Below are 17,215 nucleotides of genomic sequence, written 5' to 3'. Positions count from 1 at the left end.
TTACTTCCCAAGAAGGAGTATGCATCTTGTGCTGGCTTGATAGGAACAGATACCAGCAAATTGCTTAAAGGATTTACACTTCTAGCTATTAAAATCCAACTAAGACAACTATTGACAGCATCGAGCTCAGCCTCCCAGTACATCCTATGGGAATGTGTAATGGTTGAGTTAGCTGCAGGTGGGCTCCCCTGTTGCTTCAGGAGCATGTTAGAAGCATCTTGAGGGTTGCAAGCAACCTTAACGAAATCAGACATAATGGCCTCAAACAATAGTCATGCTCGTAGCTCGTAACGGGCTCCCATATGCCTGAAAGGTTCTGTGCAAATTCCGCTGTTTGTGGGAGACGTCTTGGGGTTTGCTCCTCTGGAAACCGTGTTTTTGTGAGGTGGAAAATGCCAGAGGTTGCTTAAGGTTGGAAGTTGTCTGCTGAAGCATGTTGGAAAGCTGCTGATCCCACGGCACGCGTAGGGTGGTAAAAGGATGGCAAAAGAGCTGTGATGGTGACCCCAGCTACCTGGAGAGTACCAGGCAGTCAGCGCAGCACACAGGTGAGGTCCTGAAGGAGCTACAAGGGCTTTGTTGTGTTTGTTTGGTTTGTTTTTCCCTGCACAGGTCCAAAAGCAAGGGACCACCTCAGGGCTTGCTTTGTTGCCTCGTCCCCAGGAACGGTGCGCTTGGACTACTTGCTGATGCATTTCCTAGCCAGCTTCCCGTGCTAAGAGCCACCGGGCCGAGGCAGGGCCGCCTACCTGTCCCCCAGAGCCCACCCACCGCTGCCTTCCGCAGCCCCCCGCCCCGCCAACTTTCCCCGAGCCCGGCGCCGCCCCCGGGGCCCGGCGCCCCCCGCCCGGCTCCCGGCGCCGCTCCCCCCGTGGGCTCCGGCCCTCCCCGAGCCGGCCGGCGGGCGGGGCGCGGGTCGGGGGGGGGGGGGGCGGGAGGGAGGGAGGCAAGGGAGAGAGGGAGGCGACCGGAGCTGGAGCAGGAGCCGGGCCCGGGGCAGCGGCAGGGGCCGGGACTCGCGGCCGCCCCCGCCGCCCGCACACGGCCCGGCCCGGCCGCTGGGTGCGAGATGGCCGCCGGCGGGAGCCGCGGGCTGCTGGGGCTGTGGCTGCTGGCGGCGGCGGGGCTGGCGGCGGGCAAGGCGCCCAGCTGCCACGAAGTGCGGACGGCTTTCCAGCTGCGGCAGATCGGGCCCCTCAAGCTGGTCCCCGACGTGCCCACGGCCGGTCAGTGCGAGGAGGGAGGGAGGGAGGGAGGGAGGGAATGGGGGCGCAGGTAGCGCCCGGGGGGGCCGTGCCGGGCTGTGTCCGGCCCCGCCGCCTCTTGTTCAGACCGCGGCGAGGTTTGAGTCGGGACCTGGGGCAGCGAGGTGCTTCCAGGCAGGTCGCGTTCCCTGCAGGCGAGTTGCCGAGAGAGCCGCCGAGGACCGCTCGCGTTGCCGGCAGGCTGGGGAGCGAAGGCGCTGCAAGTTGTGGATGAGGAGGAGCTCCCCGGCACGGGCTGCCCCGCGGGGGGAACCTCGCGGAGCGATGAGCAGAGCTCAGCCTGCGCCCGGCAGGGCAACGAGCCTGCCTTATTCCCTGCTTGTTGGAGCTGCCGAGCGGTGTGCTGCGCCCCTCTGCCTTTGTGTACAGTGGGTGACAGCGGCGAAACGGGAAAGTTGCATGTAACTAAAGGTTTCTTTTGGAATTGCCCTCTTCTACCCATCGTAAAGGAACGAAGTGCTTCACAATGTCAAAAAATGTTTTCAGTCTTATGAATGACCATATATCTGTCTAGGTAATGAAGGCACATCCCTGGCTTCCACGTGTTTTAAGAAAATCTTAGCAAGAATTGGAATAAAAAAGCAGACTGTCAGGTTCGTGTACAGCAGCCTGTAGCTGCCTCTTGCTAGCTCTGTTGCTTGTAGGTGTGTGGTGGGATAACTGTCAGTTTGGGTCATAGCTTTCATATTTTGTTTTATTTTTTAAAGCAGTTCAAAGCTTGCTGAGGTTGATGGAGAGACTTCTTACCTCAAATGAGCTTTGGATATGTTTTCTGGCATAGGTTTCTGTCTCAGGGACAAGGTTTGATCGGCCATCGCTCTGATCATAGACAGCTCTATATGGCTGCAAATGACTCCATGGAGCTGGTGATCTTTACCTTCTCTTCGCGTAAAGCAGTCAAGATGACATGTGGCTGAAAAGTTGTCTGCAAGCAAGGAGTTATTCCTTACTTTGTGGCAAGAGGAGGTTTGCGGGAACATCGTTCTGAAGCTTGAGTTATTGTTGCTGTTCTCATGTGCTGATAGAGACATCAGATCACATTTATCTTTGAGAGCTAAATGTGAAAGCTAGTAAAAAAGCGGTAAAACAAGGCTTTTCATCCATTTTGTTACACGCTTAACTCTCTTTCCTGAGCTATTCCTGGGAGAAGTTCTTCAAACTTTTATAGGAAGTATAAAAAAATCAATGTAATCAAACTCTAGTACTGTAAATGAAACTTGGGGGAAATCATGCCCTTCCAGAAGGAAGACACAGATGCTGTGATGCTTTGCTGTTTTTAATGTCGTACCAAGCCTTCCAATTGAGTAACAAGCTCTCAGAAAATAAATAGCATGAGAGAAGGTGAGAGAGGGTAACACGCTTGTAAATTGTAGCTCTCATAAAGGTTTCTTTGAAGAGGATGATTGGAGCAGAGCTAAGGAAAAGTAGTGCGTATTGATCTTCCCTGTTTGTTAAGTACACTCAGCTCCACTAGAGCTCGCGTGCTTTAATGATACCTCTTGCCAGGCAGTAATGCCTCCTGCCTTGTGCCCTCTTATAATTAAGCATTGAAGTGTTTTCCAGTGTTTTCATCTGGCAGCTGTTATCAGTGCGTATATCTTAGTATGCCCCACCACACACGCAGTAGGACTCCGAAGCTTATTTTGTTCAAGCCTTTAACAACACGTGGATGTTGAAGCATCTCCCCTGAAGACTTCGAGCAGTGCTTGGCTGAGGATGAAGGAGAAGAGGGGAGCGGAGGGCAGCTGGGGGTGTTGCTGCAGAGCAAAGGCCAGACTGCGTGTGCACTGGGACGCTCCTCAGCTGTCTGCATGTGGGTTTTGGCTTGTTTTCTCTAGAAAATTGAACTTTTGCAGTCCTGTTGTCTGTTTACTAAGTATTTTCAGTAACAAAGGTGTTGAAAGCCCTTAGCTAATCTCAAGGCAGTATTTATTGGCTAGTAAAACAAATCTTACAGAGGTTAAAGTCTTAAGGATTATTAAGTTCTTATATCCTGCAGGAAAATCAGCGTCTGGGCTGGGGAGAGGGGCGCGGGCAGAAGAAGCCCTCAGAGGCTGTCAGGTGGTGATTTTCTGTCTCCTCTGAGGGGCGGCGCCTGTTTCACACTTAATAAAGTTACTGACTCCAGATCCTGGGGAGAGTTTGTAGGCTACACCCTCCTGTGGTATGAGTGGTGGTTGCGGTGCTGAAGTCGCACACGGCTGGATCTGGGATCCCAGCTTGATGGGGACCGCTAGCTGCCTGCCCTGTTGGCATGTGGGCTGCAGGCAGGCCGCAGGCTGCCCGGCGCTGGTGAGCTTGGACAGGGACAGCAGCCTCAGTGGGACCTGGCAGCCTCTGCCATAACATATGCTAAGAAGGAGGAAGGCTCCTGCAGAAAAGTGCTGTTGTTCCTAAAGTATGACATGAACCTGGCAGCAGCCTCTCTGAAAACCAGCACCTCCTGAAGAGAGAGCTCTTAGGTAGGCCCAGGATCCTCCCCTTAAAAGTCTCTTCCGTAGTCTTGCCAAGTGACATGAAATATTTTACCACTCTAGCGAAATCTAGTCCATGAACAAGTGCAGGACTAAGGCAGAAGAGTGTTTTGCCATGGATTGAAAAAGCAGCCCAAACAACAGGTATTTTTGAGCAGCAGATCTCCTTGACCTGTCTGTAAGATTTTCTCTTCAGCTAATGGAGTCTGTAATGCTCTCCGGTAGCCTCCTTTTCTGGAACGAACGCCGACTGTTTCAAGGGTAATTTGCAGCAGATAGCAAACAGCTTGGTCAGGTAGAGGTACTGCTGCCTTGGCTGGGATTCAGAGGGAGGGCTTTTTGTGTCTTCCCCTCAATTGGAAAATGAGGTCATATGTTCCTGCTCTTGTACTTTGATAATCACAGGCTGAGCTGGGATGTTTTTGTAGGAGCTCCTTGGTGAACTTTTTGAGGAGAGAGAATTATATGCTGTCTCAAAGGGTGAAGGACTGCGTGAATCCTGCCAAGGAACTAAGCCTTTGGTTCCAGAGAGTCTAGATACCTCAAATCTGATGCTTACTGCTACGTACGGTATTCCTCCCAGACATGGGGCTGTACTCAGTGATACCCTGCGAGCCCTGGGTTGTATTACAGTGGAACTGCACGTAGGCACAGGCTGTGTTTAAAGTGCTGTTTATTTATGGGCTTTTCCATGGCACTGAGTGCAGTGGTGGCTGGCTGTTGCTGCTTCCAAATTCACACAAGGAAAACTGAATGAACCCAACTGGAGTCTCTGACTCCTCTGTGGGCAGTGAATTGTAGCTGAACCATCCCAAAAGTAGTGCTCGTTTCCTTTGCTAATCATGTAACGAGAAAATCTTCATCTATGTCTAGTCTTGTCTCTTTTGCTTTTTGACTACTGTATGATCATGAAAAATAAAATCTGTAAATGTATGGTAAGTTGTGGAGAGAAGAATTGGGTAAGCAAGAAAGATGTTTGTCACTCATGAAGGAGTTCTAGAAAATCTTTACCTCCTCCATAATAATCGTGTTGAGGACGACCTAAAGGACGGTTTGCTTCTTTTGCTGCTCTGCTGCTTTACAAAGAGCACAGAAGCTGCCCAGCTTGAGCTCAGAGACTCACTTCTGAAGGGCAGATTTTGTCCTATTAAAGGCTTCTTTATTCTCTGCTGTCATCCTGCACCTTAAATCAGCAGCAGAGTTCATTACCATGTGCATGTACTGAATGTCTCGTAGCAGAACTGGACACGCATTAACAATGTATGCATTAAAACTATTTTACTTTCTGAACAGCAACAGGAAAGCCCTAGATTCCTACCAGAGGCTCCTTGCTGCATGTGGTTCTTGCAGCTCCCTTTGCGTTTGGAGAAGGGAGCATGAGCTGGATCCATTTTTGAATATATCCAAGAATATCTATTAAACTAACCATTTTATTATGGAATAAGTCATACCACACTTTAGTTTCTTGTTGATTTTTCTCTTTTATTACCTCTCAGCTCTTTATTTCTATCATCTTAATGAGAACGCTGTAATTCCCCCAGTAAAGGTGCAGTGCTGAAACACATTTTGCTCACAGCAGCATTGTGTCAAAGTCACTCATAAGTCTGGTGCGTGCCAGATGTGAAATGTACTTGCTTTATTGGCTCTGGAAAGTTGTTGTCCCGTCAGGAGGAGTGTAAACTACAATTTCTGCTGGGGTTTACTGTCAACCCGCATGCTTGGCTGGGCAGCACTGTGTTCGGTTAGCGTGGTGTATCTGGGGGACAAGGGTGCTGATTAGCACGGTCACATTAATGCTTAGAACGAGAGTAGGGTGGTTAAGATATTAAGAAAGGGCACAAAATAATTATTTCCATGAGGTTTCCTTTTCTTGTAGAAAATATAACTGTATTCTCACGGCTGATAGCTATAACAAGCTAGTGAAATGTCCTTGCTTGTAATGGAAAGGTTTTCTTATATGGCACACCCTTACTTCCCATGACAATTAGTATTTGTGTATTTATGGACGTACAGGCTTCATGCTGGCTTAAAGTCACGGGCTGTTGACCCACTGGAGGGAGTGCACTGGTTCAGTGTCAGATGGATTCTGCTCCCATCTTTGTCACTCAGAAATAGCTGAAGATGAGGTCAGTGGTGCCTCAATTTCCCTCTCTGTTGGCTGTGTCACGGTACATTATGTTGAGGGGTTTAGCTGAAAAGCTGCCAGGAAAGGGAAGCAGACTGCAGCTGGACAAGGGTATCAGTTAGGTACCTTCATTTCTTCAGGCTGTCTTCCATGTAATTATTTCTTTATGCTAGGAAAAACACTAGAATTTATCTTGGTTTCTGATGACTTGGAAGCTGAACCTGAAAGTCATCCATCCCTCCCTCTTCTCTTCCAGAGGAAGTCCCAAGGAGACAGCAGGCTTCCCTGAGTATCTGAGCAGTCACAGGCTATAGACTGCTCTTGCTGTGACAGATTTTCTGAGCAGAAAAAGTTACATTTCTGTAACCTGCAGCTCCTCTGGAGTAAGGATGCTTCCTCCATTAATCTTCCTGGGATTTTATAGCCCTCTTCAGGCTCAGGTTGTCACGAGAAGTGTTAACCTAAAGCTGGCAATGACTGTAGCAAGGCTTAAGCCAGTGGTAATATCTTTCCTTCTCTTTATTTCTCTTCTTTTTCCTCTTCTTTTCCCATGCTTTAAATTTGTTTGACGTGGGACCAGCTGCCCACTCTGTAATGCCCTCCCGGGAGCAATCTATACGCAAAAAAAATCTGTTTAAACTTACTTAGTGCCTCATAAAGATGGAATCACTGTTTTGCTGCCAGATGGAAACCTCGAGTACTCATATCCATTACTGGCAGAAAAAGTGTGTCCTCGGTGATTCGGGTGAGCGTTTGGTCCAGGTGAGCAGAAGACTGGCTTAGTTACTCACATCAAACTTTCCTGTAAACATCTTGAGAAGGAATCTAAAAGTCAGCAGAGAATTGACTCCCGCCCCCAGCATGCAACCTTGTCATCAAACTGAGTAGAGGGGAAGAGCCAAACACACTTGCAATTCAAGTGGTTTATTCTTTTCCTCAAAAGTCTCTGAGGAAAATGTTGTGATTATTGTTCTATTTATTTTATGGCCACCTCAAGATCCTGGTGATTCTGGTGTTGAACTGGATCTCAATATGGAGAACAAGCTTAGTCAGAAACAACCTGTCCTCAAAATTGAGGTGACTCTCGAGAGCTGTCTCTGTAGCTCCTTAACTGCCATTGAAGTTTTCCTTCTGTAAATGTGGAAGTAACCAAAAATTGTCATCCCTGCCCCCCAGTACTGCAGGGCTGGGCAGTAAGTTTTTAAGCACAGAGCAGTAGTAATGAAAAGGCAGTGATGTGGTAAGTGGAAACCAAGTTGGCATGATAATAATTGCTATATAAATCGATAAAATAAATACATCAAAATGAGTAAAAGCTTTTGTAAAGATTAATCATGAAAATGGGCATGAACCTGAGATCTGTAAAAAGCAAGGATATGTGTGAAAGGCATCCTGGGCAGGAAAATGGATTTCTTTTTAAAAATGATTTTGTTTTTAGGTGGTATAAAACTAGAGCTACTGTTCCAAGCATTGTAAAGTCTTTCTAATTTAATCGTTCTCCCATGAAAGCATAAACTGACATGATAAAGAGGCATATGTTTAATAATACTTCAAATAGATACTCATCACTTACCAGTTTAGAGCACGACGTATGCTTCTAGGGGAAAACACAAATTTTGATGGATCAGAATCAATTTCCAAACAGCAGCCAAGCCCATGACACAAGATTTATACTCAGTCTCTCAATCTCTGTCACCTTGATTAGGTATCGCTACTTAATATGGTAGAATCATCCTGATATTTATGAAGAGCTTCTTGTTTCATTCACATTAAGGTAATTTCTAAGCAGCATCAGTGGATGAGATGAGCCTCCTAGCTAACATTTAATGATTTAGTATGTTAAAGATGCAAGTCTGCAAACCACTTAAGATTTAATTATTTCTTTTGAGGCAATACATTCTTTGGAAAAAATTAAAATACTTCTGACCAGTATCTTACCCCTTTTGGATCTACAAATGTAACCTGAGCCCAGGCCATGAGATAGGTCCACAGGGTTACACAGTGCAGACTTAGGAGGTCGAGGATTTTCTCTGCTTTTATATGTCCTTCATGACCCTGGGTGGACTTCTGTTGGTCCAGGTGTGTTAAGAGAGTATGTATGAACTGGACTGGGAGAGTCTGGATAGGGAACTGGCCTGCGCTTATAGAATAAGGGTGGTAGGACTGGGTGCCAAACTGCTCTGCTTGATAGATACCAGTTGTCCTGTGTTAGGGGTGTATTTTGTCCTTTTCAAGAGCTAAATATTTCCTGTAGCAATGTTGGCATATGGATACCGTTGTGTCTGAACTGTGTTACCAACACTGGTGCTTGGACACACTGGTTCTTCCACCCCATGGAAGAACACGAGGACGATTTTTGTGTCGCCAGTGTAGGGTGTCAAATGAAACTTAGGTGGTTGACAGGACTGCCAATTCCATGTCAAGTCACGTAGTCTAGTGGCTTCTGATGGCAACTAAATAGCATAGAAATGCAGTGTAATAAACTCCACTGCCTTATGGCACTCTTCAGCAGACACGTAGCTGTCTCTGGTGGGTTTACTCCTGAAGTGAGAGGTGTCTGCAATTCTGTAGTAGGGTAGCACCCCAAGGCTTGCTCTGGATTAAAGGTCAACTCTTTTGTACAAGGTAGTGCATAGGTAAGCCAAGGGTTTGTCCTAGCAATCTTACAGATGAATTCTAGAGAGTGCTTGACTATTTTGGCCTCCCTTGAGGCTCCAAGTCTGTACAGCACCAAATGCCTTTGCAGTATTTAGCAGATGATTTATAGCAGAGTAACAACAAGTTTCTCTCATTATGGGTAAGCACTATGCATATGCTGTTATGAGAATAAATCCATCTATTTTACTCTTTCCAGTACATCAGTTTTAAAGGATGGTTATTAATGACATTCATAGTGTACTTATACATGCATGATTAATGTATAAAGTTTTCACTTATGAAATTTCAAGGCGCTAATTCAAAGAATATAGAAAGCACTTAAAATAATGGAGGAATTTTAAATCTCATAGATGATATCGTTTAGTGTATTTCCTACCTTGTAGGCTCAAAATTCTCAGGAAAAACCTTTAATACATATAATATCCTCAGGTTCTGTCTTGCATTTTGATAACTAAAGCATGGAGTAAAACCCCGAGTGTAACCAGGAACTTCACAGCTGTAGCAGACAGCAATTTTTTCTCCCTAGAAGTGGTCTTTAATTAGCCTTTCCCATCTTTTGATCTGTAGTTTTTAGCCTGCTTAAGTGATTCTGTGACATATTCTTCCTTTCTGTGTTCTTACTATATTTCCATTAATACTGATGTTGAATGTATATCTGCATTTGAAATAGGTATGTAGAGATTTTTGGTCTTGCTTGCTAATTACTTGCTTTCTCCATCAGCCAGGGTGTGCAACAGCCTCCCTGGAGGGCCATCCTTCCCCAGGGAGCTTGTCCTGCGAGAGCCCCTGTTCTGCTGTGCAGAGCACTGTCAAGTCCTTTAAAAACAAATGAGAGACAAATTTCAGAGAGCCACGTTCTGAATCTGACAATATCAGATAGGTCATGGTGGCTTTGTTTGGTGGCTAGTTAAATTGGATAGTTCGGCACATCCCTAGATGTTAATGGTTAAATGTATTCACTGTTCCAACAAAGGCCCCATTCACAAGGGGACTATTCTCTGCTCGTTATGCATGCATAATTCCCATTAATGCTACTGGGGGTTAAGTGTGTAAAGTGAGGGGGGGGAGAATGAAACTTATGTTTACACATCCACGTTTGCACTAGAGAAGAGATTTTGGAACTCATGAGAAATTGGTTATGTTTCCACAGGTTCCTTCACTTTAAGGAGCTTTAAATCTGAGCTTTAAGGAGGGAATGAGAATGGGAGAAAGTGATGTTTGTAGAACTGGCTGTCACTTCTCTGTGTTCTGTCAATAGTTAGAAATATTACTGCAGTGCTACTACTAGAGCAGCCTTTTGAAAGTAACTCAGTGCTTGGAAATTCAGGGGTCTTACTTGGATATCAAGATAATGACTCAGAATCTAACATCAGGTGCAAAGTTTTCCCAACTTTTGACTCATGTTAATCAGGGTGACAAGATTTTGTGATGTATACACAAAATGGGTATTTTCCATAGAAATCCTTCAGATTAAGATTCCTCACTCTTAGGTGCACATCAAAGTGGCGTAAAAACCATAAAGAAGCTAAGCATCGCCTCAGAAAGCCTTTCAAGTTCCAGAAAGTGCTTGAACTACTAAGGGTTTTGAAGTGCTCTAATCTCTGACATGGGTGACGTGCTAGGCTAGCACTTTTTTGTTTTGTCACAAATCATCCATGCACATAGTGCAAAGGGACCCTGACAAAGTCATTTTACTTTTGAAAAGGGCAGGTTTTTTCATAGCATTATGCCTCCCATTCACATCTACATGTTTGCTTCCACTTTGTTCAGGTCTAAGTAGCAGGGCATTTGCATAGTCTTCCCTTTGTTCTCGGTAAATATGGAGTAAAATGAGCAAGATCCGTGCTGTGAAATTAAAGCTCTACTCTTGAGAGATCTTAAGAGCCAAATCCTCACAAAAGGTATGGCATCGGAGCGCCAAAGGAGCTAGTGTCCACAACAGCTTGCTCTGGGTGCTTGTGCTAGGAAATGTAAATAAAGGGAGGGTAATCTGGTGAAAACTGGGTGTAATTAGGAAAATACACTGTTGAGAGCTGCTGAAAGAATAGAATAATCGAAAATAGTGCTGAAATGGACCTGAAGTGATCATCTGGCCCGTTCCTACTATTTGCAGGCAGGATTAGCTGTGTTTAAAGCAGTGATAGAAGATCACAACTTTCTTAAGCTGTGTATTCCAGTGTTTAATTACATTACTGCTTTGCTTTTTCCTAATGCAAAACCTGACTCTCCCTCACTAAAATACAGGCCTTTTGCTTCTTATCTTGTTCTTAACACCTTCTTCCTTGCTATAACATTCACATATATGAAAACTGCTCGGGTTTGTTCTGCTCTGAAACAGTGCTCTTTGCATTTGTGCTGGTGACTGATACAGAATTAAACTTTTTTTGGGTTAAGTCTGTCCAACCTAAGTTTAGGGTACACGCAGCAACGTTGATACATGCAGTCAAATGAGCTTTAAAAACAAATTGACGTTAAGTGCATTAGTTTAACCTGGAATGATGTTGATTCAGGACGTGATAACCAATTAAGCATCATAACTTGATTTGGTGCCTGAGCCCAAAGAAAAGTTTCTTCCTTATTTTAGAATATTGTGAAGAATGACTTGTGTGGCAGACACAATGTGGGGATGTGAAATTCCACGCTCATTCAAGCAAAATAATCCCGTTTCTTGCAAAAGACTAATTCACACATCTGTAATGTGATGACAGAGGGGAGCATGCAGAGAAAACAGTTTTCAAGTGATCAAAATCAACAGCAGTTGGTTTGGAAGGCTGTGAGTGGAAGAGCGCAGGGCTTTAGCACAGCAGCATGGAGACGCCTGGAGATGGGAGGCTTGTACAAAGGAGGATGTGTCAGGGCTGCAGGGGAGCACCTAGCTTGAAAATCTAGACATTCACCCTGGGTTTTGCTGGCAGTAATTAACTGTATTGCAGATCTGTAGGCAAGAAGATGGATGTCAAGCTACTGAAAGCAGAGGAAGGTGGCCCAAGTTTTAGTTCTCTTGTGAGCAGAAATAGTGTTTCCAGGGTAAGTCTGAGGATCTCTAGTTTTCCATGTAAAGAGTAGCTCCGGCCCTTAACTCTCTGTTCTTGTGTGTCACTGTTATGGTGTGCTCATTCTTGAGCTATGTTATATTCTAACTGATGTAGGGAAATTATTCTTGCTTTGTGGCTGAAGAAAAAAGGAAGGCTCAGATGAGACCAGTGTTGCCTAGGCTTACTGCTCCGGGTGGATCCAGTCCTGTTCCCTGTGTAGACTCCAAGTAGCTGTAATCCAGAGCTATGCTGCAAGCAGCATAGCCATGCCTGGTGTGATGCTGTGCCTGAACTAAGACACCCCCACCTCTTCCAGATCAGGGTTTGTGTCCTGCCGCTCCAAAACAGGGATGTCTGAAATATAGTGCATGGCTGAACTCCAAGTTACTTGACCTGGAAGTCTGTCAGAGGATGAAATCTCAAACCTGTCTGTCTTGTGTTTGAGCCGTACTCTCCTTCCATTACAGAAACACAAGATGTGGGAGCTGGGGGGCCTGAGCCATGCCGTCAGATGGTACGGGGGCTCGCCACTTAATATTTGGAGAAGAGCACCCAGGATCTTGTATGGCTGCCCTGTGTTGGCAATTGAAGTATTCCCTCCTTACAACACACAAGATGAATGCTTTTCCCAAGTATAGAATCTGTAGCAGGTGCTTTGTAAATTATCTTCATTTGACATGGGTATTTAAAAGGAGAGGTGTAACGAGCCTGAAGGCAGGAGAACACAAAGTACATGGAAAATCTCACTTCCCAAAACAGAGTAGAATTCTAAAACAGAATGAGATGAAAACGTTGTTTTGAGAGATTTCTACTTTAAGAAGACTTGACCTGAGCCTCCTAATCTTAGTTTTGAAGTCTGGAAAAAAAACTGCTACCATTCACAGTAGCTCAGGGTTGTATTTGGCTAAAGAATTGCCTGTTCAGTTTCAAGCTGCAGCAATCAAATTTACTCTTCTTAATCTGGTTGCCCTAGATAAGTCAAGCAATACAAACGTTTGCCTTCCCCAAAAAGCAGCTGTGGTTTGGCGGTACCTGTCTGTGATCTGTATCCCTCTGGGAGCTCCCCCGTTGCTGCTCATGTACCTGCCGCACTTGGTGTCCTTCTCTGATGGAAGTGAACCCTGACAGTGATGAAAAGTGTCAGTGTCATTTGTTGGCAGGGCTGTTGGCTTACATTTGGGAAGTGTGTTCGAGAGGCGCTATCACAGGTGCCAAGACATTAGCTGAGTAGCAGGGATTGAATAGGGCCAGCTCGTGTCAGCTTGGCTGCCACTGTGTCTCTGATGGCTGCCACCTCAGCCCAGCTTCCTTTCTAACCCCCTGCCTCTGGCCTTTCCAAATGGAAATCGAGTGCAAGCAGCATAGCTGCCTGAAAGATGAGCTCTGGAGCATCAGTAACACCATTAGTTCTGAAGGGAAGAATGCAAGCAAGAAGGGAAACGCAGTCAGTTTGGTGTACGGTGAGTGGTGCCTTATTTTAGTGCTGAAAGGGAAGAAACATGATTTCTTAATTTATAGAACAGGTGCATAGGATCAAAATCCAAAAGAGGCTCTCAGAGGACACTGAACATGCACATGGCAAAAGGCAGTCTCCACTAGGAATTACTAGCAATCTAAGGGAACAAACAAAAGGTAACTATCCTCTTTTACATGTGAGAAACAAAGCTTGGATGCTAAGGGACTCACCAAAGGTCAACATGTATTTTAGTATTGCCAAGCCTAGCAACTCATCATCAGAGGTGTTCAGCCTGGTTTTCAGTAGTAGTCAGTCTGTGGTCTCAGCTTGAAGGCTTCTGGAGCACATTCCAAAGGATCCTGCCTCAATTATCTTGGTTCAGGGTGTCCCAGCGAGGTGCAAGGCTTCTGTGCAATCGTACTGATGGGGTCTGGGAGGGGGTGGTGGGACACATCATGTGCACTGAGCTCAGCCACTTTCTAGGTTCTAGGGAATGTGGTTCATGCAGTCCAGCACGGAACAAGGGATTTGAGCATAAATCCTAGGTTCAGCCGAGACCATCAGAAACAGGCTGCGGGTCTTTGGTACATCACATGAGGCTGTCAGCTGGTACTTCTGGGGCATGGTGCGTGATGGCTGTTGCAAGCTGGTGGGATTTTTAACCAATAAGTACTGTGCAATTGTCCTGCACTTTTCAACATGGTGTAGCATGGATCAACCGCACCGTCCCACTGGCTGTGCCCTCAAGGCCGTGTGGATGTGCCAAGGAATAGCCCAGCACAAGGGTGTAGGGCTAAAGCACCGAGACAGCGCATGCAAGTTTTATTTCTTCTGAATGCTCACCCTGAATGAGTATTCATTTCTAGTTAAATTCAGTCATGTATGTTGAGCTCTTTTATCTTTTGTCTGCTCTGGGTTGCCTTCCAATGCCTGTGGGTACAATTCATGATAACGAACTCTAGTTTTATATCAGCATTGCTGCTCTTGACAGCACAGGAATTATGTGCATAAGGAACTGAAGAAAGGGAACACAATGCACAGACTTTGTGATACTGTAGCCTTGCTGTTGCCTGCTTTAATTAATCACCGTGTCACGGGAGATGAAGTTGAAGAATTGGTTGTAGTGAGGGGTGTCTAGCCAGTAATCAGCTGCTTAGTTTTGCTTAGTTTTGGTTCAGCTTTGCAAATGATGGCTTTTTTTTTTTTTTTTTTTCTGTAAATAGTGTCAAGATGCTCATTGTGCTTTTCTCTAAGTTTTCAGAGTTTTGCCCCCCTCTTTTTCCTAAAACTAAAGAAATAAAATGGAAAGGAGATTGGAATCCTAAATAAATTATTTCAAATACTGGTAAAATGCTGACAGAAACTGTCTGGTAAATCTCCTTGTAACTGTTAACTTCTGCGCTTGACTTCAGAATGAGAAACGGCCAAACTGGTCGAAAGCATTTGGGTTTGGGGCTGTAAAATTAACACTTCAAGGAAGAATGGTACATGTTTAAAGAAAAGAGAATGTATTCTCTGAGCACTTGGCTTCATGTATGGCTTTCAAGTGAAAATGGCAAAAATGGAAGTATACAAATCTGCGGGGAGGACAGGATCAGGGATTTGTTTTTCCTCACTGCTCCAATGGTGTCCTTTGTCCCGGTTTCCCTTTCTGAGTCTATTGTCCAAAGATCTTCTAGTCCTTGATTTCTTTAGATTTTTCTTTGCTTTCGTTTCCCCTTCCAGTCTAATGTTCTGATTTTTATATTGACAGCTGTAGTGAAAAACAGTAAGAAATACAATTGAACATGAATGTATCAATACTTTTTAAATGTTCAGGACTATGCCACCTCATATGGATCCTTACCACCGCAGGTGAAGCAGTTCCTACAAAAAAGGTCATCTGTCATTGGTATAAACTGTTGGCGTTAACATCTGAATTATTGTTAGGCTTCAAAGTTGAAATAAATAAGGCAATTCCCACCTTTCATAAAGCTATTTTATTTCATCTCCCTTTAGAACTAGACAGACAGCCCTTTATTGATTTGCATTCAGAAGCTTTCTTTATAGCTGTACAGGGCTGGAAACCTACATTTTTCATTTAAAAACAACTTCAGTTTTGTTGTAAACACTATAATCCACAGAGAGCTACATATCTGTGTTTCAGTTCAGGCTTTCCACCATGTGGTTTCTGTGGCACTCTCCTTGAAGTACTGCAAGTCAGAGTTCTCTGACAGTGAAATGCTTTCCCACTGGAGAGAAAAAATTCAATTGTTTATTGTTGTCTTTAGATGATACAGGGCAGGAAGATTTACTAGGCTCCAGTAGAAAATATTTTTATGTGTTTATGACTCTTGATGGTGAAAGATTGTATTGGATTTTCTGCTGTGAAGGTGATGAAGTATAATGAAAGATGAGTGATAGCAGCTTCTTTAATATCTGAAAGTTCTTGTAATTTTTCTCTCACATCTGTATTGCAATTACATATGTTGTCCCAGGAAATTTAAAAGAAGGAGTTGGCATTACAGTAAATAATGCATAAATCCCCTTGATACAGACCCATTGACCTCTATCAACCTAGACTGTTTCAAAATGTTCTTTATGCATCTGTCTGCAGTTGCTTAATTGTCAATCTGTAGAAGTACAAGATCTGGAGGTGGTAATCCCTGTGCTCTTCCATGGGCAAGGCAGATAACGCTTGCCCTTCTCAGCACCTGGCACTTCCCAAGCTCTCATCCCTTACATTAAGGCAAATCATCTGTTAAGAATAATTTGGGTGAGGGTGCTGTGGCAGATCAGTGAGTGCTCACGGGAACCACATCAGAGAATCAAATACGAGGCGAGCAACAACGGCAGCAACAGCCTCAATGGCTGTTTGCCTTCAGCCTCTCCCAGGTGCAGCCAGAGTTTCTAAGGAAAACTGGGGATGAGTGGCATGAGAAGGCCTCTACCTGCAGCAGCTCCTTCTTGTTTTCAGAGAAGTTGTGGCCTAGGAGCTGGAACAGTCTCCTGGCTGCACTGCTTCACTGAAACAACCCACAGGTATGCAAGTGGTTGAAGAAATAAAGATATTTGCAGGCAGATGGGAAGCTGAGTGAAGGCTTTGGGGAAGAGCAGTAGAAGAGGGCCTTGTTTGAGGAGGACGAGAAGTGGGAAGAGGAGGACCTGTTCCAGCTATTCACTGGGTGAGGTTTCTGTGAGTGGAGGGACATCCAGTTTAGTGCACAGACATGTTCTGCTCATCAGGTCCCAGAATGAGGCAGGTTCCATGCGGTACAGCCAAGGTGCAAAAGCTACAGAGTATAGGCATGCAGTAATCCAGGGTGTAGGGCGGGAGATGATTTGGAAACTAGGCCAAAAAATCAGAATACAAGAGCGGTGAAAACTGGGCAAACAAGGAAGTGAGGGGAAAAAAAACAGACAAAAAGTACTCAGCAGCAAGGCCTAACAACGTTGCATTCTGCAGATGCTGCCCTTAAGACCTGTATATTTTGAAGAGTCCCTGCTTTGGAAGTTGATCAGGGCCAGGGCTTGATGGTCTCCAGCTGTCCTGCAAGCTTTGGCACTTGCCGATGCTGCCAGCTCACTGGAGTCATGACATCTAGTGCTCCTTGCTGTTCCTCTTCCTTTCTTGTTCAAGGTTTTCCACCCCCCTTGGATTTGCTGGCATAATTCCAGTGCAATCAAAATGGTCCTCCTGTATTATTACTTATATATATATATATTTTAGTGTGTGTGTGTCTGCTAAAGAACTCTTGAGCTCATGCAAGCTCTTTTGACTTGACTGGAGTAGGAAGTAGCTACATATGCTAATAGTTACATTAGTAGATCATCTAAGTGGTGCTTGATAAAACTGGAGTTGTTTATCTCTTAGGCTTGATTATTTCAGCTCCAGGAGCACATCTGCTCATGGCTGTTAGTGATGCTTCAGTGTAGCTTAGAATAGCAGTAAGAAGGTAAAGTCCACTGATCGTGTTAAACAATATCTCTGTTAATGTACAACAAGGGATTAGAGAAAAGAAATTTTCATGACTTGTACTTTCCAAGCTGTGCTTGTAGGCTGTCATGCTGCATAAACAGAGAAAGGACAAAATCAGGTTCTGTGGTCAATATTGCTTTGGTATTTCTTCAGCTTTTTGGCTTTAAAACAGTATGTCAAAGGATCCTTTGTTTATGTATTCTTACTATTAAAGCTAATTTAGAGGAATAAAATCTCTTCTCCC

General features: G+C 44.9%; 1 protein-coding gene across 1 annotated transcript in view; it reads left to right on the top strand.

Moving 5' to 3' along the window:
* Positions 1-968: 968 nt before the first annotated feature.
* The window catches only part of LOC311212585 (glypican-5-like), a 368,484-nt gene continuing 352,237 nt past the window's right edge, over positions 969-17,215 (top strand). The window contains exon 1 of the mRNA XM_084292068.1: positions 969-1,226. Coding sequence (XP_084148194.1) covers positions 1,070-1,226 — 157 coding nt within the window. The 5' untranslated portion in view covers positions 969-1,069. The remainder of the gene's footprint in view (positions 1,227-17,215) is intronic.

This window comes from Netta rufina, assembly GCF_964035555.1.
Source record: "Netta rufina genome assembly, chromosome: 9".
Classification (NCBI taxonomy): domain Eukaryota; kingdom Metazoa; phylum Chordata; class Aves; order Anseriformes; family Anatidae; genus Netta; species Netta rufina.
Note: the sequence above shows the minus strand (reverse complement) of the source record. Positions and strands in the feature narration are given on the sequence as shown.